Below are 25,714 nucleotides of genomic sequence, written 5' to 3'. Positions count from 1 at the left end.
GTGGAGGAAGTGGACATACCGGAAGACGATTGACACATCCTGCTGGGCATTGTTATTTTGGTGCGACTCACCGGTGAAACGTATGCCCAGTGCGACCCAACCGTGTTCGAGGTTAATTTGTCGGGTGTCGGTCCGGATTCAAGGCGTTGTCTTTCGTGCTCGGAAAGTAAGCCGGAGGCCGCAGAACGGAAGCAGATAGTCGCGATTAAGGAGGAAGCGGAACTTGGCACCTGGTGATGTCGGTGCACGGTGGTATCTTCACATTTGGATCACGATTTGGAGATTCAACAAAGAGCGGATTATAAAGGACATCGCGGCAGGTTCAGTGAAGAAAAAACAACCTGTAATAAATCGAGTTTGTATCTGATTTGAATCGAGATGATCCGGTGAAGGAAGAAGGTTAGGGGAAAAGGGACGACTACTAGACGAGTTTTAGATACTTTATTGACATAAAATGTAAAGCCACTTTAATATAAATAAAGTGTAATTTTGAAAACAAAAATCGAACCACAGCTTCTGTATACTCCGTACGCAGCAATCACGTCGGGCAGTACGATGCAGACGCTTCCTCCACAGGCCCATGCCGAGCCACATAAACATGTGAATACCGCTTTCTGCTAGAAGTTGATGGCTATTCGTTGCGTTGAACTCTGTTGTACAACTCAGTGCTTAATTCTTTCTCAATTCTTCTTCATCATCTTGTCCGCCGTGCACCGGATGGCAGCGGGTACATTCGAGGCGCCAACGTTGGCGTTGGCACCCCCCGAAAGGACGTCGTTCTCAGCAGACACGAAATGTACAGTGGTAGCAACTTCATGCAATTCGGCAGGACGAGCTGGTCGGCGGACGTAGATGATGCACAGTTCTTCCGGTAGCAGGCCAGAATCTGGGCCGTCCTCGTCCTCTAGCAGCTTGAACAGGCTCGGCTTGGCGAAGAGCAGATTGGTCGTATCCAGGTCGCAACTGCGGAACAAATCCGCCAACTGGTTGCATGTCTTCAGGCTAAGATTAAGCACGCGCAGCTGGCGCTTGTCCGAGCAGGATGTGGGCATGAACATTGGCTGTCGGAGGAGAAGGTTAGGTTCTGTGTAAACTTTTAGAAGTTAACCTTTACTTGGGCAACTCCAACGACCACCATCTGGAGCTGTAGGTGACTTCATCATGGACTTCATGGACCTTAATCGAGGCACGCTCCTAGCCCTCAGCTCCTGCACAGCAACTGAACCAGCCTGGACTTGACGTTGTTGTACGACACGTCAATCACGAACAACATCGCCAGTGCCTTCGGCGGAGTGTTATTCCAGCAGTAGTCCTTGGTGATCACAAAGTCGTACGTTCCGGACGCTCGTACTTGTCTATTCGCTGGCCGGTGTGATCCAGATGCCGGAAGTACTCTGCCGGAACTTCTGTCGTTGCCTTGCACAACAAACACTGGAACAACGTCCGCCGTCGATGATCTGGATTTACGGACACATGTAGGCCATGTAGCGAATGCATCGAATCGGTCCCACCTCGCCAAAATTGATGATCGGTTGGGCCAGTTCCTTTTCGACAGCACGATCGACTCGAACCGAACGACACTCTGCTTCATGTCCGTGTTGACCGGGAGGTGGAACATCAACGAACGCTTCCGCATCTTAACGGATAACCATTTACGGGTTCACGTTCCGGTTCTGGTGTTCTCTCAGCATGTTGAATGGGTTCCAGCAACTTTTCTTGCTGTTCCGGAATATCTAGTCGGAATTTTTTAACCGGCAAGGTTTTTTTTTCAAGTATTCAAACAAACTGCTCGACTGATTTGACAACAAGAACTGTCATTCGCTTTTGACAGTTCTCGCTGTCAAAAAAATCGAGCAGTCTGATGTGTGCACGCAAAAAAAGGTAAGCCAAAAAGCAAGTTATCGCGGTTAACGCGCGTTAAAGCAAGTTAAAGCAACTTAAAGCGGAAAGGTGAAATTGAACGCTGCTAAGGTCTGAAAAGGAAGCTTTATCGCTCGGTTAGCGCGGAAGTGACGCACCTCTCGGAGAAATGTCAAATAAAATCGCGCCCGCGATTTGATACTGCAAATGACAGCGTGCCAAAAAAATGCGCACCTCATTTAGTTTGCAGACTTTTTAGTTCCCCGTTTGGCCTGATGATGGCGCTGTCGGCAGTGTCGCCAAGCGATTATATGGGGCGAGCAACGAGTGGTAATTCTTCCCGTGTTAACACAGGTCCTTAGCGCCAGTTGTTAACAAAGCGATTTTTTAATCGGTTCTCGATCAATTTACGAATAATCAAAATCAAAAATGCTTTGAATTATTCATCTGCACGTCCTTTAAATGCTCTTTAATGAAAAAATAAATGAAAGTTGATTTGTTTTAATTGCGGAAGCTTGAGTGCTTCGGAGGTTCAGAGCTGGAAGAGCTTATCGGGATTTCTCGCCGGATAAAAGCTTTACTATTTTTTTTCGCTGGGGATCTCCGCTTGGTGGCTATCCCTAAACACGTGGCATTTCCCCTTTTGTCATCGATTCTTTTCGGTCGTTCCCCAGAAACGCACCACAGCTAATAATTTAACAGCTGGAGAACCTAAAAAACATTCCTGTTGCCAAGTGTCTGTACCGGCGAAAAAATCGTTCCTGTAGCTGAGTTTGAGTGCTGGCGAAAGACCGATCCAAAGAACTTCGTAAGCTCTTGCAATTGTGAACCACCGAAACGTACGGAACGCTAAAGTTTGCATTTGCATTTGCAAGACATTCTTCTTAATTACTGTCGAAATAAAATCCAGAGTTTTTTCAAAAGGTCCTTTCAGCTATTGTCTTTTATATGTTTATAGGACCTTTTTTTTATAAAAACTCTAGAAATATAATTTACAATTAAAAAAAACCATTGACATTATTTTTTGCAGGATTATTCTTGAAATTTGTAAAATAATATTCAATGGCCACCTACACACAAAGAAAAATTACTTTAAATTTAAAAAGATCATTCGTTGGATTAAAAGTTCGCGTTGGTGAATATTCGTAGAAAGTTCAAACTTTTCAATTTAAGGGTGCACAGCAACGATGGAAGTTGTTGTCTTCTTATTCCAACATTGTCAAACTTACGGACCCAATCCTGCAACAACGCAATTATCAAAATAGTCAAATTTTGTTGTAAATAACTTTGTGGACTGTACTTTAGGGGATGAATAAAAAAATATTTTGATAGTACCCGTAATTTTGAAGATACTAAAATGTCTGTAACAAAAATCTGGGTGCAAAAGCTCTGGTTGATGTGCACCGTTAAAATTTGGAAAGTTTTTGATACTACCATGCATTTATGGAACAAAATCGTTGTATTGGTACAAGTATTTTACTTTTAATTGGAAAAGAAACCTTTTATGGCAAGAATACACAACATTTAGCACTACAGGGATAATTTCAGAAAAATGTGCTTGGTTTTTTACATTTATTTAAAAAAAAATTAAACAGTGTGTTAGAAAAACATTTTTTTTGTATTTAACGCTTCTCCACTAGCTTCTGCTTAATACGGTACGCCACCGGTCACTTCTGAATACTCCAGGCTAGACGGTTCCGGATGGAGGCTTCGACGCGCGACAGCAGTGTAACACGATGGTCACGTTTCCGGCCTCAATCAGGACAGTCTTGGAGGAGTTGGCCATTGATTCGGGAAGGGTGGTCGACGTTTCCCGGCTGGAAAGTAAAGTGCCTGAACGGAGAGTTCCCGATCCTGGAAGCGCATCCGGAACATGGAGTTGATGAAGCCCTCGGAACGGATTTCGATTTTTAGCACGTAATCCTACTTCGAGAATGACACGCCATACTGACAAGTCCGTCGAAATGCAACAAGAAGCCCTGCTGGAGGTCGTGCCCGGACTCAAAGAATCATCGCCCAGGTCATCGTGCTGAACCATTCCGGTCAGATCTCCAACGGATACACCCCTGTGCTGGAATGCCACATCGCTCACATTCTGTGCGCAGGAAAAAGGCTCGGGTGAACATTCTTGAAAGATGCCGATGTCCCCTGAGTCCTCCTCGTTCTGAATCTGAATGTCCGAGTGTGCCTTCCACTCCTCGCCCTGGTGCACCTCACAACCGATGTCACGCAATGCCGACTCAACGTCGTGCGCGATCGAGGAATGATGGCCTGGTTGAGTACGTTGAGTACGGCCTCAATTTGGATCTGTCAAAGTGGAACCAATTTACTGTTCACCAAAAGTAGAGAGTATTGCTATCGATCAATTATTTTTTTTCTTTTTGCTGAAATGAAAAATGTGTGGCTTTTGAGAACCTGGAGTTGAAGTCAAGAAATCAAAAGAAAGTTGACGGCGAGATCGTCATTTTTCATAATTATGAATGGAAGTTGTTTATAGAGTCGATGCGGTTGTATCCATTCAGAAGCTGTCTTTATTGTTTGATTTCATTTGAAAACCTGGTTCAGTGAAAATCTTCTCTGTTTGTTGGATCATCTTCGCTAGAATTAGCGATGTTTTTTTCGCTGGACCAGAAAGAGCTGCAGGATTTAAAAACCAGCCAGGGAATTTATCTGCGACATCGCAGAATGAAACTCTCGCGCAGTTCTTCGTCACCTGTAAAATAGAAAAATCTTTTCTAATCGATCAAAAAGCGACAGTTTTCCAGCAAAAAATGTCAAAAACTAGACAAAATAAAACACATACTACTGATTATAACACAGCTTATTTGCCAGTAAGAAAAAGTAATGCTTGTGCATGAACAGCCTCTTATTTTGTAGATGTAAACAAAGTGGGATCATTCGAAAAACACGTTACGCTTTCTCTCTATTCATCACCCAGATAATACTATGCTTTGACATTGGCAGTGCTGAAACATTTAAAAAAAAATACAAAATTATTTGTCTGTAGTAACAATGTTTTATGTCAGAAGTGTAATAAAACTAAATATTTTAAATAATACTTTCCAGAGACATCCTGGTGGCCACTACTCAGTTTTTCCATCTTTTCGGAGTTCTTCTTGGGGGTATCATAACTACAAAATTGTTGGAAACAATTAGTCCACGCAATACAATGCTCTTAGGTAAGCCTTTTTAGTTTCTTCACACCATTGAGGAAAAGCTTTAAAATCACTCGAAAAATGAAATATGATTTTTCGAGTGACCTTCACTTATATATACAGCAATTCCACACGAAAACAGCATGGAAAAAAACAAAAGTGCTCGGATCGGGCTCAAAATTTTTCTGGGGGTTCCCTGCCGAAATAATTAGACCCGTATTTTTTTTTGTTTGGCCATTAGGGTGACCTACGCCGTGTTAGGGTGGTCTGAAAAATGGCAATTTTCGTCGATTTTCGCAAAAACCACTTTTTCCGAAAAATCATAACTCCTCGCCATTTTAACCGATTTCAATTGTCTTATACGCAAATGAAAGGTGATAAGTCGGTCTTTCAAAGAAAAATGGTAAGAAGTTTCAAAAATTTAGCCTAACATTTGAAAAGGGCGTATGAAACTTTAAAATGCCGTTTTGACGGTGTCTGGACCAAAGAGCCTATGTCTGGAAATAATTTTATCGGATTCCCCGGACATTTTTACATAACATACTAAAAAATGGGAGGAGTTCATTAACAGGATTCCGAGATATGATTTTTTGAAAATAAAATCCGTGTTTTTTGACGCGCCGCGCGCAAAAACCGGAGAATGACGAAATTGGCAAAAAATCAACTTTTTTCACTAAAACTGCGATAACTTCAAAATTTCAGCGATGGCCTATAGATGTTTGGAAACCAAAATTTTCGTAATTAAAAGACGCAACTTTTGATACCCAAACATCTATAGGTCATCGCTGAAATTTTAAAGTTATCGTAGTTTTAGTGAAAAAAGTTGTTTTTTTTTGCCAATTTCGTCATTCTCCGGTTTTTGCGCGCGGCGCGTCAAAAAACACGGATTTAATTTTCAAAAAATCATATCCCGGAATTCTGTTAATGAACTCCTCCCATTTTTTGGTATGTTATGTAAAAATGTCCGGGGAATCCGATAAAAATATTTCCAGACATAGGCTCTTTGGTCCAGACACCGTCAAAACGGCATTTTAAAGCTGCATACGCCCTTTTCATATGTTAGGCTAGATTAGGCTTTTTAGTATGTTATGTAAAAATGTCCGGAGAATCCGATAAAAATATTTCCAGACATAGGCTCTTTGGTCCAGACACTGTCAAAACGACATTTTAAAGTTTCATACGCCCTTTTCTTATGTTAGGCTAGATTTTTGAAACTTTTTATTATTTTTCTTTGAAAGGCCAACTTATCACCTTTCATTTGCGTATAAGACAATTAAAATCGGTCAGTGTCTTGCGAACCTTCGAGGTGAACGGACACTAGAGCTGCGGTATTTTTTACTACCTAAGCTCAGAGTTATTTCAAACAAAATTCACAGTCTTTTTAAAGACTACCTGAGTTATTTTCCAAAATTCTAAACAGTCTTTTCAAGACTAACCCCACCTGAAATTTTGTTGTATTTTACAAACGAAGCCATCTTTTTAAAGAGAACTTTGCTTGCAAAATGCGTCAAAACAAAGGTAAACGCAAATCTTCTGAAGATTTGGTCGTTACGTCGATCAAGCGTTTGAACGCTAAGCCGGCTAACGGAAACAGAAAAAGAAAACAGCCTCATCCGAGGTCTGATTCTGATTCTGAAAGTGAGGTCAATCCTCCAATTCCATTGGCAAACAGTTTCGGTGTTTTATCGGAAACTGTTGACAAGGATCCTTCTCCTCGTACTGAGCCTTCTGCCGTCGAGAAACAAGTAAAGGCTCCGCCAATTGTAGTGACTTCCGTCTCCGATTTGGCCAGCTTTCGAACGCAACTGAAGAATTGCAAGGAAACTTGCAATTTGAAGGTTTCGTTCCAGCTTGGTCGAAGAGGAGAATGTCGCTTGTTGACGGAATCTTTACAAGATCACCAAACTTTTGTTGGTTATTTGAAAAACCACAAACACAATTTCTACACGTATGAGACCAAGAATGCTCGTCCATTCAAGGCGGTCCTCAAAGGTCTCTCCAACGACTTGTCGGTGGATGAGATCAAAAACGAACTTAAGGTGTTGCTTGGCTTTGCCCCATCCCAAGTAATACCAATGAAGAAAAAAACAAACGGGAATATTTCTCGCTTTGGTTTGACTTCACAATTTTATCTGATTCATTTCAACAGAAATGAAATCAACAATTTGAAACTTTTGGACAAAGTTCAGTTTTTGTTCCATGTACGGGTAAAGTGGGAGCATTTTAAGAAACATGGCGGTAATGGCCAGAATCTGACCCAGTGCCGGCGTTGCCAGGCATTCGGTCACGGTACTGATCATTGCGCTATGGTTCCAAAATGCATGGTTTGCGGGGATTCTTCTCACGACAAGGACAATTGTCCCGTGAAAGAAATCACCCAATTTAAATGTGCAAATTGTGGTGGAAATCACAAATCAAATTTCTGGGATTGCCCCATCAGAAAAAAAGGTTTTGGATTCTCGTGCTAAGCATCAGCCGAAATCCAAACCGAAATTTTCTCAAAGTCAGGTTGTACCTGCATCTTTAATCAAACGTTCGTGCTGTCTCACTCGAACAATGCTAGAAATACCCCTACCGTGGAAAAGTTAGGTAACAGCAATGGTATTTCTTATGCCAACGTCGTTTCGGGTTCGGGTTCATCCACGAATTTTAAATCCTCTACCAATCTTCCTGAAATTGGGCAGGTACCTCAAATTTCATTTGAAAATTTTTCTGCTGGCAACGCTTTGGGATCTTCTGATCTCGGCGATGTTACGTTTGAAAAAATGACTTTTTTGCAAAACTCACTGTTTGGTTTGATTCAAACAATGAGTAATGCTACATCCATGATGGAAGCTATCCAGATTGGATTAAAATTTGCGAATGATGTTGTTCTTACCCTGAAGTTTAATCATGGATCTAAGTAATTCCATCAATATTATGAAAAAAATCGAAAGAAAATGAATTTTTCAACTTTTTACGAGTTCATAACGTGCATGTTGCTGTTATAACCGAAACATTTTTAAAAACTGGCACTTATTTGAAAAGTGATCCAGACTATAAAGTTATAACCAATAACAGAATGAATCGAAATGGCGGTGGAGTTGCAATAGTTATCCACCGTAGTATGACTTATAGTACGTTACGTGACTTTAAGTTAAAAGTAATTGAAAGTTTGGGCATTGAACTTGAAACTTCATTTGGGAAAATTATAATTGCAGCTGCATATTTGCCTTTCCAATGCACTGGGGAAAATACAAATTATTTCAAAGGGGATTTGAATAAACTTACTCGGCATAGATCTCGATTTTTGATCATCGGTGATTTTAATGCCAAACACCAATCTTGGAATAATTCAAAAGTAAATTCCAATGGTAAAATTCTATTCAGAGATTGCACTTCTGGTCTTTATTCGGTTTTATACCCGAATGGGCCAACTTGCTTTTCTTCTGTTAGAAATCCATCAACAATTGATTTGGTTTTGACAAATCAACGTCAGTATTGTGGTCCTTTAGTGACTCATGCTGATTTTGATTCTGATCATCTTCCAGTAACTTTTTCACTTTCTCATGAAGCAGTTACCAGACCCAATAGTTCTGTGTTTAATTACCACAAAGCTAATTGGGACAGGTATCAGCATCATATTGAGAATAATTTAAATCATGATTTTGTTTTAGAAACCAAAGCTGATATTGATTCAGCCTTGGAATCTTTAACTCATGCAATTTTGGATGCTAGGAATATTGCTATTCCTAAAGTCCAAGTCAAATTTGATTCTCCCATTATTGATGACGAGCTTCAGCTTCTGATTCGTCTGAAAAATGTTCGCCGAAGACAGTATCAACGTTCTCGTGATCCTGCACTGAAGCGAATTCAAAAAGATTTGCAAAAGGTTATTGACCACAGATTCACTCTCCTGCGAAATGAAAAGTTCGCAAGAGATGTCGAACAAATTAAACCTTATTCCAAACCTTTTTGGAAACTTTCAAAGGTTCTTAGAAAACCTCAAAAACCACGGGAGCGAATGACCCATAGGGTTAAAGTTCCCTTAATAAAATCAACAACAACAACATCAAAAACCAATCCCTTCTTTAAAAGATGGTGATAATATTCTATTAACTAATGGGGAAAAAGCTCAAAAACTTGCTCAGCAGTTTGAGAGTGCGCATAATTTTAACTTAAATGTTTTGAGTCCTATTGAAGATCAAATTTCAATAGAATTTCAGAATATTGCTGAACAAGAATTTTCATCAGATGAAGTTTTTAATACGGATCTGAATGAAATAAAATCTATTATCAAAAAATTTAAAAATATGAAAGCCCCTGGTGAGGATGGCATTTTTTACATTTTAATTAAAAAATTACCTGAAGCAACTTTAAGTAGCTTGGTCAATATTTGCAACAAATGTTTTGATTTGGCATATTTTCCCAGTAGTTGGAAAAATGCCAAAGTAATTCCGATTTTGAAACCGGATAAAAATCCTGCTGAAGCCTCAAGTTATCGGCCCATTAGTTTGCTTTCATCTATTAGTAAATTATTCGAAAGAATAATTCTTAATAGAATGATGACGCACAATAATGAAAATTCAATTTTCGCTGATGAGCAGTTTGGATTTCGCCTTGGGCATTCAACTACTCATCAGTTGTTGAGAGTTTCAAATTTGATTCAAAGCAACAAATCTGAGGGCTATTCTACTGGCGCTGCTCTTCTAGACATAGAAAAAGCATTTGACAGTGTTTGGCATAAAGGTTTGATTGCGAAATTGAAAAGGTTTAATTTTCCGATTTATATCGTGAAAATTATTCAAAATTATTTGACGGATCGTACTCTGCAGGTATGTTATCAGAACAGCAAATCTGATCAACTACCTGTACGTGCCGGCGTCCCTCAAGGAAGCATTTTGGGTCCAATTTTATACAATATTTTTACTTCTGACTTGCCTGATTTGCCCCCAGGATGTCAGAAATCACTTTTTGCTGATGATACAAGCATCTCCGCCAAAGGTAGAAGCCTTCGTGTCATCACAAGAAGATTACAAAAAAGCTTGGATATTTTCAATTCTTATTTGAAAGAATGGAAAATTACTTCAAATGCTGCAAAAACTCAACTTATTATTTTCCCTCAAAAACCAAGGGCTGATATTCTTAAACCAAAAAGTCATCATATTATAAAGATGAATGAGGTAAATTTAAAATGGGAGGATCAAGTGAAATATCTTGGACTTGCTTTTGACAAAAACCTTACTTACAAGGATCACATTGAAAGTATCCAGGTTAAATGTAACAAATATATTAAATGTTTGTATCCACTTATAAACAGGAATTCTAGACTTTGTCTCAAGAATAAACTGTTAATTTATAAACAAATTTTCAGACCTGCCATGCTTTATGCTGTGCCGATCTGGACAAGCTGTTGCTTAACCAGGAAGAAAAAACTTCAGAGGATTCAGAACAAAATTCTGAAAATGATTCTGAAACTTCCTCCCTGGTTCAGCACCAGTGAACTTCATCAATTAGCCGAAGTTGACACTTTGGATGTTATGTCCAATAAGATAATTGATGCATTTCGACAAAAATCATTGCAGTCTTCAGCTGCACTGATCCGCTCTTTATATAGTTTATAAGTTAGTTTTAAGGTATCCCTTTTCCCTTTTGTACATGTAGGACCTCCTACATTTGAAATCACTGAATAGCGAAAGCTACAATATTTCATGAATAAATAAAAGTTGCTAGTATTTAAAATTGAGGTGAAAAGTCATCGATTGTGATTGGACACTCAATAATATTTTAACTGAATGAATGTACATGGAAGAGAAAATCAAAATAAATAAAAATTAAAAAAAAACAATTGAAATCGGTTAAAATGGCGAGGAGTTATTATTTTTCGAAAAAAGTGGTTTTTGCGAAAATCGACGAAAATGGCAATTTTTCATACCACCCTATCACGGCGTAGGTCACCCTAATGGCCAAACAAAAAAATACGGGTCTAATTATTTCGGCCAGGGAACCCCCAGAAAAATTTTGAGCCAAAAGTTGCGTCTTTCAATTACAAAAATTTTGATACCCAAACATCTATAGGTCATCGCTGAAACTTTAAAGTTATCGCAGTTTTAGCGAAAAAAGTTGATTTTTTGCCGATTTCGTCATTTTCCCGTTTTTGCGCGTGGCGCGTCGAAAAACGCAGTTTTTATTTTCAAAAAATCGTATCTCCAAAACGTACGGTTCGACATCGCCAATTTTTTGATATGTCATGTGAAATTTTCGGAGGAATCCGATAAAAATATTTTTAGACATAGGCTCTTTGGTCCAGACACGGTCAAAACGCCATTTTAAGTTTTCATACGACTTTTTCAATAGTTAAACTAGATTTTTGGAACTTTTTACTATTTTTCCCAAATAGCCAAACTCATCACCTTTCTTTTGCATCTAAGACAGCTAAAATCGGATGAAATGGCGCGGAGATATGATTTTTAGAAAAAAGTGGTTTTTGCGAAAAATGACGAAAATTGCCATTTTTCGAACCACCCTAGCACAATGTAGGCCTCCCTAATGGCCAAACAAAAAAATACGGGTCTAATAATTTTGGCCAAGGAATCCCCAGAAAAATTTTGAGCCCGATCGGAGAACTTTTTTTTTGGTTTAGGCTCTTTTCAAATGGAATTGCTGTATATATATATATATATATATATATATATATATACAGCAATTCCACACGAAAACAGAATGATTCGAAAAAAAAAGTTCTCCGATCGGGCTCAAAATTTTTCTGGGGGATCCTTGGCCGAAATAATTCGACCCGTATTTTAAAATTTTAAAATTATCGCAGTTTTAGTGAAAAAAGTCGATTTTTTCCCGTTTTCGTCATTTTCCCATTTTTGCGCGTGGCGCGTCGAAAAATCCTGTTTTTATTTTCAAAAAATCGTATCTCAGAGTATCGAAAACATAACTTTACCATTTTTTGATATGTTATGTGAAATTTTCCGAGAAATCCGATAAAAATATTTTCAGACATAGGCTCTTTGGTCCCAAGACCTTCAAAACAGCATTTTAAGTTTTCATACGCCCTTTCAAATGTTAAGCTAGATTTTTGAAACTTCTTACTATTTTTCCCAAATAGCCCAACTAATCACCTTTCTTTTACGTCTAGGACAGCTAAAATCGGATGAACTGGCGCGGAGATATGACTTTTTGAAAAAAATGGTTTTTGCGAAAATCGACGAAAATAGCAATTTTTCGAACCACCCTAACACGGCGTAGGTCACCCTAATGGCCAAACAAAAAAATACGGGTCTAATTATTTCGGCCAAGGATCCCCCAGAAAAAAATTGAGCTCGATCGGAGAACTTTTTTTTTCGAATCATGCTGTTTTCGTGGGGAATTGCTGTATACAGCAATTCAATTTGAAAAGAGCCTAAACCGAAAAAAAGTTCTCCGATCGGGCTCAAATTTTTTCTGGGGGTTCCATGGCCAAAATAATTAGACCCGTATTTTTTTTTGTTTGGCCATTAGGGTGACCTACATCGTGCTAGGGTGGTTCGAAAAATGGCAATTTTCGTCATTTTTCGCAAAAACCACTTTTTTTTTTAGTGTCGTGTGAGCAGCAGCGCCGGGAAGATGGATTTTTGTGGCGTTCTTTTTGTGCTGTATTCGTGATCGTGTTCATATCATGCATGCGGTGAGGGGGGTCATTGTGCTAATGAATATTATTGCGCGTCAGTGTCGTGTGAGCAGCAGCGCCGGGAAGATGGATTTTTGTGGCGTTCTTTTTGTGCTGTATTCGTGATCGTGTTCATATCATGCATGCGGTGAGGGGGGTCATTGTGCTAATGAATATTATTGCGCGTCAGTGTCGTGTGAGCAGCAGCGCTGGGAAGATGGATTTTTGTGGCGTTCTTTTTGTGCTGTATTCGTGATCGTGTTCATATCATGCATGCGGTGAGGGGGGTCATTGTGCTAATGAATATTATTGCGCGTCAGTGTCGTGTGAGCAGCAGCGCCGGGAAGATGGATTTTTGTGGCGTTCTTTTTGTGCTGTATTCGTTATCGTGTTCATATCATGCATGCGGTGAGGGGGGTCATTGTGCTAATGAATATTATTGCGCGTCAGTGTCGTGTGAGCAGCAGCGCTGGGAAGATGGATTTTTGTGGCGTTCTTTTTGTGCTGTATTCGTGATCGTGTTCATATCATGCATGCGGTGAGGGGGGTCATTGTGCTAATGAATATTATTGCGCGTCAGTGTCGTGTGAGCAGCAGCGCCGGGAAGATGGATTTTTGTGGCGTTCTTTTTGTGCTGTATTCGTGATCGTGTTCATGTCGAATTATGTGGAAGGTGCGAAGCCGCTTTTTAGGATTCTTGTGTCTTTGTTGTTTAATTTGTGTTTCCATCTGGAGTATTAGTTTTAAAATTATTTTCATTTTTTACAGCTTCCTGGAATTATTTTAAATCAAATGTCTACATGTAAATTTGTCTACTCACTATATGATTTATTTAAATGTTCATATTATTCCTTATCCTATTCCTTTCCTGTAATATACCATCTCCTCATACCATATATGATCAAACTGCTTAAATTAACGAAACTTTCTAAAACAGCATGGGACCATCTGGAGCATTTATATTTTCAATAACTGTTTTTTTACAGCTTCCTGGAATCATCTTGATTGTAGTTATTATATTTATTATATTTATTTTATTTACTATATTTATTATATTTATTATTTATCATTATTACAAAACTATATGCTTATTAGATAATACACTACAGACTCACATTTACACTTACAAACATTCAAATCATTAAATACATTACGCACTCAACCATTTTCATCGGCCCGATGAAATTCCCCTAACCCCCAAAAATATTCCGTTCACTTTTAAAAGTCGCATGGGTTCCCTGAACTTTTGCCACTAGTGAACAACAAAAACATCCCCTCCCAAATCCCCACGGGACTGTGTGGGCGTAGCCTTGGAGCACAGTGTGGAAATTTATGTTCTTAGATATTCTTGGTTGTACCGGGCAGCAATCAAATTGTCTAAGAATATTGAATTGACCATTGTGGCACCCCCTACAGCGTGGTGCAGACTCGTTATGCTATGCTATGCTATGCTATGCTATTTTTCGCAAAAACCACTTTTTTTTAAAAAAATCATATCTCCGTGTCATTCATCCGATTTTAGCTGTCTTAGACGCAAAAGAAAGGTGATTAGTTTGGCTATTTGAGAAAAATAGTAAAAAGTTTCAAAAATCTAGCTTAACATTTGAAAAAGTCGTATGAAAACAAAAAATGGCGTTTTGACCGTGTCTGGACCAAAGAGCCTATGTCTGAAAATATTTTTCTCGGATTCCTCGAAAAAAAAAACAACTTTTTTCACTAAAACTGCGATAACTTAGAAATTTCAGCAATGACCTATACATGTTAGGGAACCAAAATTTTCGTTATTTAAAAAACGCAACTTTTGGTACCCTAAAATGTATAGGTCATAGCTGAAATTTTTAAGTTATCGCAGTTTTAGTGAAAAAAGTTGATTTTTTGCAGATTTCGTCATTTTCCTGGTTTTGCGCGTGGCGCGTCGAAAAACCCGGATTTTATTTTCAAAAAATCATATCTCGGAAACGTACGGTTTGACATCGCCATTTTTTTTATATTTCATGTGAAATTTTCCGAGGAATCCGATAAAAATATTTTCAGACATAGGCTCTTTGGTCCAGACACGGTCAAAACACCATTTTAGGTTTTCATACGACTTTTTTAAATGTTTAGCTAGATTTTTTAAACTTCTTACTATTTTTCTCAATCAGCCCAACTAATTACCTTTCTTTTGCGTCTAAGACAGCCAAAATCCGCTGAAATGACGTGGAGATGTGATTTTTTCAAAAAAATGGTTTTTGCGAAAAATGGCGAAAATTGCCATTTTTCGAACCACCCTAGCACGGTGTAGGTCACCCTAATGGCCAAACAAAAAAATACGGGCCAAGGAACCCCCAGAAAGTTTTTGAGCCCGTTCGGAGAACTTTTTTTTCAGTTTAGGCTCTTTTCAAATGGAATTGCTGTATATATGGAATTGCTGAAAAATGGTCATTTTCGTCATTTTTTGCAAAAACCTCTTTTTTCTAAAAATCATATCTCCGCGCCATTTCTTCCGATTTTAGCTGTCTTAGATGCAAAAGAAAAGTGATGAGTTTGGCTATTTGGGAAAAATAGTAAGAAGTGAAAACTTAAAATGGCGTTTTGACCGTGTCTGGTCCAAAGAGCCTATGTCTGAAAATATTTTTCTCGGATTCCTCGGAAAATTTCACATGAAATATCAAAAAATTGGCGATGTCGAACCGTACGTTTCCGAGATATGTTTTTTTTTTGAAAATAAAAACTGAGTTTTTCGACGCGCCATGCGCAAAAACAGGAAAATGACGAAATCGGCAAAAAAACAACTTTTTTCACTAAAACTGCGATAACCTAGAAATTTCAGCGATGACCTATACATGTTAGGGAACCAACATTTTCGTTATTAAAAAACGCAACCGAGATATGTTTTTTTGAATATAAAAACTGAGTTTTTTGACGCGCCATGCGCAAAAACAGGAAAATGACGAAATCGGCAAAAAAAACAACTTTTTTCACTAAAACTGCGATAACTTTCCGTCATTTTTTGCATAAACCTCTTTTTTCGAAAAATCATATCTCCGCGCTATTTCTTCCGATTTTAGCTATCTTAGACGCAAAAGAAAAGTTTGGTTTTTTGGGAAAAATAGTAAGAAGTTTCTAAAATCTAAATCTAAATAGCCCGTCCGTGTGGATCAATCGGACCGCGCACTGGACTCACAATCCAGAGGTCGCCGGTTCGAATCCCGCGGCGGGCGCTCTAAAATTCTTTGTGTAAATATGGGTATTCGGCGCCGTCGCTCCGTGCCATACTTTCATACACTTAGGAGCCCAGGGCGGCGAAGTCCTTGTAGATAAAAAGGAAGACACTAGTGGTTGGTACTAGCAATGGTGGCCGACAGCTATAAAGTCAACTTCGTTTTTCGTTCTAAAATCTAGCTTACAATTTGAAAAAGTCGCATGAAAACTTAAAATGGCGTTTTGACCGTGTCTGGACCAAAGAGCCTATGTCTGAAAATATTATGATTTTCTTGAAAATAAAAACTGAGTTTTCGACGCGCAAAACGGAAAAAAGGCGAAATCGGCAAAAAATCAACTTTTTCCACTAAAACTGCGATAACTTTTAAATTTCAGCGATGACCTACAGATGTAATGGTACCAAAAGTTGCGTCTTTCAATTACGCAAATTTTGATACCCGCGTGTACCGCACATATGTTGATTCGGTTAAAATCCAAAATTAATAAATGTGACTTACAGTTGAGCATAAACCCAACCAATTACACTTTTCTGTAGTGATTTGTATTCTCAAAATTGATGTAAATATCAAAAACATTGCGGTTTTTGGGAAAGGAGTGTGCAATTTTATCAGAAAATCTCCCAAATTTCCAAAAAAAATCCTTTATAATTTTTTTCCCTTATTTTTAATCACGCGTGCTTCAAGAAAAATATTTCCTGGATCATTTCCCATAAGAAATGATATGATCTGAACCATATATCATGTCCAGGGTGGCTTGAAGTTGTTTGGGAAAATTTCAAAATGGACTAATTCAATCAAAACAGGCCTTTTCCGGTATCATTTGGACCCCCAAACAACCCCTCAAAATTTGGGAGCGATTGGGTTTGACCCGGTTTTCCGCAAAGCGATTCAAATTTGCATGGAAATTTGTATGGGAAAACCCTCTTTTTTACATTTTAATTTTTATAATTTTCATTTTTCACTGAAAATTATATTTCTTGCCAACACTGCCAGTACTTCGGTAGATATTTAGAAATCTTATTTTTAACGTAATAAGGAAGCAACCTAGCTAAATGCTGTTTTAGGAAAAGTTGTTGTAAATGAATGTGGCTTTTATTTAAAATTATTGGCATGCAGGGTGACACACCTACAGGGTTTCAACCAAGCCCTAACTTCTACTGGTTTAAAGCGTTGGTGTCTTAGGAAAAGTTGTTAAGCTACTTATTCCACGAAATTTTGGAATGGTTGAATGACAGGGAGGCACATCTACAAGGTGTCAACCCATTTCTAGCTTCTATTTAAGACCTTTTTGTTCACTTCAAAGTGGGCGAAAAAGGGTACAAATGGCAAATTAAGTCTGTGCGACTCCGGTCGAAGACGGTGAACAATAAACAAACAAACAAACTTTAGCGATCACGAATTCTTCAAATACCCTTGAGACCACTTCTTGTATGGGATACCGCCTCATTACGTGTATCGCCGCCATTCTTTCTGTATCCGCGGCCCAGTTTCCATTGTCGTGGGGAGCTCGGTACGGTTCCGCAATAGTTGCCACGTAACACCCCGTCTCCGCGGTCGACTGCCACAGCAGTGTCACAGTGATTGAGGTTCACCTGGGACACCTCCATTACTTTTTGCCCGAGGCCAGCTTCTGATATACCGGGCAATTAAAGCCACCCGTCGTGTGGCTATTGCCATCTTCTCCTTTACAAAGCATGCACTTCGGCTTGTTTTTGCAGTATCTTGCCATGTGGCTTTCTCTACCACACCTTCTGCAACTGTTGGTTCGATCGGGACCATCGCAATTTCTCGCCTGGTGACCGAAACCCATGCAGCGGAAACATCTCGTTATCTGCTGGGTCACTCGAGGAACAGGCTTCAGTTAGAGAGCCTGGAGCTTATTAGAGAACGGACATCTCAAACCAAAAGTACCAATCGAAGCACAAGAACTGTCAAACGGAGGTACCAATCGAGCATAAGACAAAGGATTTTGCTCGATTGGTACCTCCGTTTGACAGTTCTCGTGCTTCGATTGGTACTTTTGGTTTGAGATGTCCGTTCTCTAATAAGCTCCAGGCTCTCTAGCTTCAGTAGGCACACCGACCACCCTACTTTGACCTTGCCAGCTTCCAATATCTTAGACGCTGAAGACATCGCTAGTCGGATCGACGCAATTTGCGTGCCGCCGTAGGCTTCCCTCAACTGGATTGCCATCGGTGTCGTACGGTCATCTAAAAGAACAATCAGCATTATTCTAAAAAGTGGTGATTGTCTAAAAGTACGGCTTGGTTCATGAATATTATTGCGTATTTCTGAAAATAATGCTGCTGACTGTATGCGTACACGGGTCCTGGAAGTTGAATGCGAAGCATTTTATAAAGCCTAATGTACTTTTTGCCATGTTTATTATTGTGTTATCTCGTCCAGATTCCTGCACTCGTTGTTTCCGGCGATAGCGCCCTTACCTTCGACTCGTAGCCTAGGGCTTTCTCGACGAGGGACTTAAAAGCTGAGCTCTTGACCGCGGGGTCATTCTTCAGCTCAAAAAGCATCGCGCCGGTCGGTTTGTACTTTCCGGAGGAGGTCTGCGTACCACACACCTTCCTTCACCTCGACCACCAAAGCCTCGCCTTTGTTGCGCTCCCGGCGAAACATGGGTTTTTGAGCGTCCTCGTTCTGCTTCCCTTTTTTCTTCCGCTTCTTCTTCTTGACCTTTTCCCATCCCTTCTCCTTCCCTGGGTCTGGTTTTGGTTCCTTCGCTAGCTCCTGACTATCTCCATCCCAGTGCTTCTTTGCGTCCTCCTCATCTGCAGGCGTTTCCCTATCCCTTTTTCAGTTTGGGCCGGGCGGCGTTTTGGGTTCATTCTCCCGTAGCGCTTCCTTCTCCAGTTTTGCCACCAACGCTTCTTCGGCTCTTTTGTCTCTGAGCTTCAGTGAAGTTCGCGTCACCACCAGCGAACTGTTTTCGCGCTCTGCGGCATTCATGGCTGCCTTAACTCCATTCACCATCATGTTTGATTTTGGTGTGGACGTTGTTTTTGTCCTTGATGAAATCAAAGAAGGCTACCGCCGACGAAGATCAATACGGATGACTTGGGAGTTTCTCCTCCAATGACTCCTATCTGCTGACTCGAAGAAGCCGCCTGGTTCAACACTGGGGATTAGGCCGTCCCAAAAAAATGAAAAGTTGTCAAATCTTCGGTGCTCACCCCTAGAATGATAGATTAGGATGTCAGGAACAATGTTTTCATACAACAAAAAATTCCCAAAAATGGTTTACAACTCGCGCGCAGAGCTTGAAAGAAAAAAGTGCATTTTTCGAGTATTTTTCAGAAATGCGAGTAACAATCATACTAAAGTCATTCGAATTTGGTCGCCTTGGGCTTCAAGTTATAGTTTAATATCCCCTGAACAAATTCCTGTACAGACATAGTCCATAGAAGCTTGTGTTTGGGCATGGCAGGGCGTTTTAGGGAGAAAAAATTGTATTTTTTATCCAAAAAAAAATTCTAAAATCACTCCCCAAAGCGAGCCAAAAAAATTTTCAGCCAAAACTAATGCATTCAGCTTATAGGAAATTTTACGGGGATCATTTTGCTTTTTTTAACATTCAATTTATGTCCACGCAAAGCCGAGATATTTGCAATTCAGTGAATAAAAAGTGACGAGTTTTCAAAATTCTTGGCATACAGTATGTAAAAAAAGTATTTACACCCCTTGGGCACTATGCACATTTTGTGATGAAACATGTAAAAAATTTAAAGTTTGACAGGAACCTAGTACTACGTTTTGTTCAGAAACTCATGCCAAACATTTTGCTAAAAAAAGCTCATGAAAAGATGATTTCTATAAAAAGTTATATAACAAATACTATTACGAAAATAAAAAAGGTGCAAAAAAAGTTTGTACACCTTTCGAAAAATTAACATAAATAATGTTATTTGTTGACAAATCACCATAAATCCAGTCTCCCAACTCCAAATAGGCATCCTTGACTGATTAAAAAAATAATTTGAATTGAATATAAAGTTTACTAACTACTTAGTATAAAAGTTTATATAACTCTGGAAATTCTATATAAAACTTATCTAAACTTAATTTTGCAAACTTTTAATTCAAATAAATGTCAATTAATTACCATAGAATTGCTAAATAAACATTTTGGAGTGGGTATAACACCGTTTTGGGGGTATTTGTATCGATAGAATAGATTTTTCGTTGGAATTTCGTACCAACCCGGAATTACGTCGTCGGAAAATCCGCCGGCATCTGAACCGGTCCTCAATTCACAAGTCAACCTATGTGGCATCAGGAAGGGCATAAAATTTCCGATCTTTTGATACCCATACATCCAGGTTTTCTATAAAACCCACGTTTTTAAATACCTAAGCAAAAACGTTGTTATGGTTTCGTTTGAGCAACCTGCCAGAAATGTATGGAATTTCGTAATTTTTGTTCTCGTGGATCAAACTTACTTTTTGCCCAGGTATTTAAAAACGTAGGTTTTAAAGAAAACCTAGATGTATGGGTATCAAAAGATCGGAAATTTTATGCCCTTTCCGATTCCACATAGGTTGACTTGTGAATCGTGGACCGGTTCGGATGCCGGCGGATTTTCCTACGACGTAATTCCGGGTTGGTACGAAATTCCAACGAAAAATCTATTCTATCGATACAAATACCCCCAAAACGGTGTTATACCCACTCCAAAATGTTTATTTAGCAATTCTATGGTAATATATTGACATTTAGTTGAATTAAAAGTTTGCAAAATTAAGTTTAGATAAGTTTTATATAGAATTTCCAGAGTTATATAAACTTTTATACTAAGTAGTTAGTAAACTTTATATTCAATCCAAATTATTTTTTTAATCAGTCAAGGATGCCTATTTGGAGTTGGGAGACTGGATTTATGGTGATTTGTCAACAAATAACATTATTTATGTTAATTTTTCGAAAGGTGTACAAACTTTTTTTGCACCTTTTTTATTTTCGTAATAGTATTTGTTATATAACTTTTTATAGAAATCATCTTTTCATGAGCTTTTTTTAGCAAAATGTTTGGCATGAGTTTCTGAACAAAACGTAGTACTAGGTTCCTGTCAAACTTTAAATTTTTTACATGTTTCATCACAAAATGTGCATAGTGCCCAAGGGGTGTAAATACTTTTTTTACATACCGTAATCTGGGGTGAATCGGGACTACAGTCTGAATAGGGACAGCAGTTTTTAGAGCACTTAAAGCTTTTAAATTTGGAAATGGATGTACACATTTTGTTCGCCTGAGTCTGTTCTAACCGAAACCAATAAGAAAAATCAAAATACTGTGCTCCAACATGGTTAAAACTGCTGTCCCAATTCGCCCCATGTGTCCCGATTGACCCCAGTTTACGGTACTGTATAAGCGTTTTTAGCATAAAACATTGGCTACTATGATTACAAACGGGAAGGCATTTATTTTGGAAATTTTTATTTTGCTCGCTCAAAAATGATATTTGTTAACAATATTTCATGAAAAAACATGAGATTTTCTCACAATGTGACGTAAACGACAAATAATCATAAATCAAAATTAATTTTATTAAAGTTCATATCTCCAAGATGCGGACGTGTTTTTTATGTATGTACATTTGAATGAAACAAATTCATTTATAAAAAACTTATTTTTTCAAAAAAATTTACCCATTAGAGCTTTATTTGTTCATATCGAGAAGATCACAGAGTAGTACTTATAAATATGTCGTTTCACGGTGTATTTTTTCGAGACCTCAATGATAAAAAAATCGGTATGTCTGATATTTGGCACCGTGAAAGAAGGGCTCTTTCCCGAAATTTTGCGGTATATACCGAAATATTTCGTCGGGGGGTCTAGTGCAACTTTTTTTTGAAGATTATTTTTCGATTTTATTGGATATTTGTTTAAAAAAGTCGCAGGAAATCGGTGCATTCATGTTGATATCACTCAAACTTCCTATTAATATGCCTTGGGGACTCTATCCAACTATATTTGACCAATATTTGACCTCCAATAAAAAAAAATCGAACCAAATTTACCAGATTTCTAGCTTTCTTTGAAATAACCCCAAAATCCAAGCTGGAAACCCCGATACGACAGAAAGTAAATCTTTTCTTTGTACAATTTGTCATGAAATAACAGCAACACATTGCCCAGATACAAATTTGAGTATTAAACAATGCAAAACATAGATAATTTATTTAATAAGCTGTTTATTACCCAATAGGTTCCGAAAATTATTTTTTCAATCCTCGGCCACATAAAACCATTACATTTTTAAACATTTCAGAATCAATCACATTGTAGAAAACAGTTTTCGGAACAAGTTCCATAAAAAAAGTATCACTTTTGGTTCAATATAAGCAGAGATATGCAAAATTTCCTGAAATAAATAGTGCCTTTCTCCAAAATTTCTTAATTTAATTATCTTTCACACGCTGGGCTCTGCCTACTGAGATTTGTAATGAATGCTATAGAATAATTTCATTAATTTCGTCAAAACTTGTTATAATTTTTACGTTTTAATAACATATTATCATCACACAAAATATCTTAGTAGGCAGTGCCCATCATGTGAAAGGTAATTAAATTAAGAAAATTTTGGAGAAAGGTACTATTTATTTCAGGAAATTTTGCATATCTCTGCTTATATTGAACCTACTATTTATTTCAGGAAATTGGGCATATCTCTGCTTATATTGAACCAAAAGTGATACTTTTTGATGGAACTTGTTCAGAAAACTGTTTTCTACAATGTGATTGATTCTAAAATGTTTAAAAATGTTATTGTGTTATGTGGCCGAGGATTGAAAAAATAATTTACGGAACCTATTGGGTAATAAACAGCTTATTAAATAAATTATCTATGTTTTGCATTGTTTAATGCTCAAATTTGTATCCGGACAATGTGTTGCTGTTATTTCATGACAAATTGTACAAAGAAAAGATTTACTTTCGGTCGTATCGGGGTTTCCAGCTTGAATTTTGGGGTAATTTCAAAGAAAGCTAGAAATTTGGTAAATTTGGTTCGATTTTTTTTATTGGAGGTCAAATATTGGTCAAATATAGTTGGTTCGAATCCCCAAGGCATATTCATAAGAAGTTTGAATGATATCAACATGAATGCACCGATTTTCTGTGACTTTTTTGAACAAATATCCCATAAAATCGAAAAAAAATCATCAAAAAAAAAAGTTGCACTAGACCCCCCGACGAAATATTTCGGTATATACCGCAAAATGTCGGGAAAGAGCCCTTCTTTCACGGTGCCAAATATCAGACATACCGAATTTTTTAAGATTAGTTTGTTCTAAAAAATACACCGTGGTTTACGTCACATTGTGAGAAAATCTCATGTTTTTTCATGAAATATTGTTAACAAATATCATTTTTGAGCGAGCAAAATAAAAATTTCCAAAATAAATGCCTTCCCGTTTGTAATCATACACGGAGAAAAAAGAGTTCCCAAAATCGTGAACAAGCGTTCATGAAAATGGGAACCACGAACAAAGTGTTCAAATTTCATGGTACGTTTTTCAAAATCGTACCATGAAATTTGAACACTTTGTTCGTGGTTCCCATTTTCATGAACGCTTGTTCACGATTTTGGGAACTCTTTTTTCTCCGTGTAGTAGCCAATGTTTTATGCTAAAAACGCTTATATACCAAGAATTTTGAAAACGCGTCACTTTTTATTCACTAAAATGCAAATATCTCGGCTTTGCGTGGACATAAATTGAATGTTAAAAGAAAATGATCTCCATAAAATTTCCTATAAGCTGAATGCATTAGTTTTGGCTGCAAAATTTTTTGGCTCGTTTTGGGGAGTGATTTTTGAAATTTTTTGGCTAAAAATACAATTTTTTCTCCCTAGAACGCCCTGCCATGCCCAAACACAAGCTTCTATGGACTATGTCTGTACATGAATTTGTTCAGGGGACATTAAACTATAACTTGAAGCCTAAGGCGACCAAATTTGAATGACTTTAGTATGATTGTTACTCGCATTTCTGAAAAATACTCGAAAAATGCACTTTTTTCATTCAAGCTCCGCGCGCGAGTTGTAAACCATTTTTGGGAATTTTTTGTTGTATGAAAACATTGTTCCTGACATCCTAATCTATCATTCTAGGGGTGAGCACCGAAGATTTGACAACTTTTCATTTTTTTGGGACGGCCTACTGGTGATCTTATCACCTTTCCGCTTCCACGGAACGCGCTCGCCCCTCCGCTTGCTGTGTCGCCGCCGTTTGACTAGCCTCCTGCCATTTCGACGTTTTCGTCCTCTTCTACCTCCGTGTTTTCCGATGCTTGGGGCGCATCAGGACCCTTTTGTTGGTATGTTTCACTTTTCTTCATTTGAATTCCACGAGTCGCTAGGGAAATACGGTCCGCTGCGCCAGTGCTCTACCGTGACGCAGTATGAATTACGTGTGGGGTGTCCTGTGCTACACAGGCTCTGTTAGCGACTAGGAATATGTTGAACCCCCCAGCCAAGCATTCCTCGACGCCGAACCAAGAAAGCTTTCGATCCTACATCATCAACACACAAAGGAGTCTAAAGAGCGATCCATCGAAGTTTTGGAGTTACGTGAACAGCCGGAAAAACGCCAATCGAACTCCAACAGACGTTTCGTACCGCGATTTGAACTCAACATCTCCAGCCACTGCCGCCAACTTCTTCGCTGATTTCTTCAAGTCGGTGCACAGTTCTGATGCAATTCCACCCCGCGACCACGAATTTGAATATGTACCAACTCACTATCTGCCGCTGCCGCTTCCGGTGCTCAACGACGAGGAAACCCTGAAGGCGCTTTCGGGAGTGGACGAGGCTAAAGGACCAGGTCCGGATGGAATTCCACCGTCGCTGATCAAAGCCTGTGCTGATTCTCTCACCGTTCCAGTTAAGAGGATTTTCAACGATTCTCTTCGAAAAGGCGTTTATCCCGCGATGTGGAAAGTGGCGTCAATCACTCCGATTCATAAATCAGGGAGCACCAAGAAAGTCGAGAACTACCGACCGATATCGATCCTGAACTGTCTTGCCAAGGTTCTGGAGAAGATTGTGTATGATAGGCTGTACGCGGTGGTGCGTCCGATCATTTCGGATGATCAGCACGGATTCATGCAGAAACGTTCAACAACAACCAACCTCCTAACATTTGTACACTCAACTGTAAATGCCCTTGAATCCGGTGAACAGGTTGACGCCATCTACATAGATTTCGAGAAAGCCTTCGACAAGGTACTTCACGCACTCACCGTTCGAAAGCTCCGCAAGCTCGGTCTTCCTGCTTGGATCACCAACTGGCTGCTTTCGTACCTGACGAATCGGAAAGCTTTTGTCAATCTTCGAATCGCCCGTTCCAGCACATTTGACATTCCCTCTGGCGTCCCACAAGGCAGCCACCTCGGCCCACTCATTTTCATTCTCTTTGTGAACGAAATATGTGCGCTTACAAATTCTAACACATTGATGTACGCTGATGACCTGAAACTGTTCCGCTCGGTGAAGAACAACGTCGACTGCTGCTCGCTACAGATGGACGTCAATGCGCTCCTGCACTGGTGCGAGTCAAATGGAATGAAGGTACACGTGAAGAAGTGCAAGGTTATCTCGTTCAGTCGTTCAAGGAACCCTCTGCGATTTGACTACACGATGGGCGATGGGTGTCCTTTAGATCGTGTAAACTCTATCCGGGACCTAGGCGTGACCGTGGATCGTAAAATGAAGTTCAACGAACACATCGCTTTGACAACTGGAAAGGCTTTTGCGATGCTAGGCTTCCTGAAGCGCAACACCGCCCACTTCGACGACCCGTTTGCTTTGAAAGTGCTGTACGCGTCGCTGGTCAGGAGCGTCCTG

General features: G+C 39.0%; 1 protein-coding gene and 1 pseudogene across 4 annotated transcripts in view; one reads left to right on the top strand and one right to left on the bottom strand.

The window, feature by feature from the left end:
* The window catches only part of LOC120428430 (solute carrier family 22 member 3-like), a 121,735-nt gene that overhangs the window by 32,146 nt on the left and 63,875 nt on the right, over window positions 1–25,714 (top strand). For all 4 annotated transcript variants that reach the window (XM_052709097.1, XM_039593443.2, XM_039593442.2 and 1 more), the window contains one exon: window positions 4,927–5,039. In XM_052709097.1, the coding sequence (XP_052565057.1) occupies window positions 5,030–5,039 (10 nt within the window). In that variant the 5' untranslated portion in view covers window positions 4,927–5,029. The remainder of the gene's footprint in view (window positions 1–4,926; window positions 5,040–25,714) is intronic.
* Window positions 618–4,863, bottom strand: LOC128093186 (uncharacterized; annotated as a pseudogene).

This window comes from Culex pipiens, chromosome 1 (genome assembly GCF_016801865.2).
Source record: "Culex pipiens pallens isolate TS chromosome 1, TS_CPP_V2, whole genome shotgun sequence".
NCBI lineage: Eukaryota > Metazoa > Arthropoda > Insecta > Diptera > Culicidae > Culex > Culex pipiens.
The sequence above is the reverse complement of the archived record's forward strand: the minus strand, read 5'-3'. Positions and strand labels throughout refer to the sequence as shown.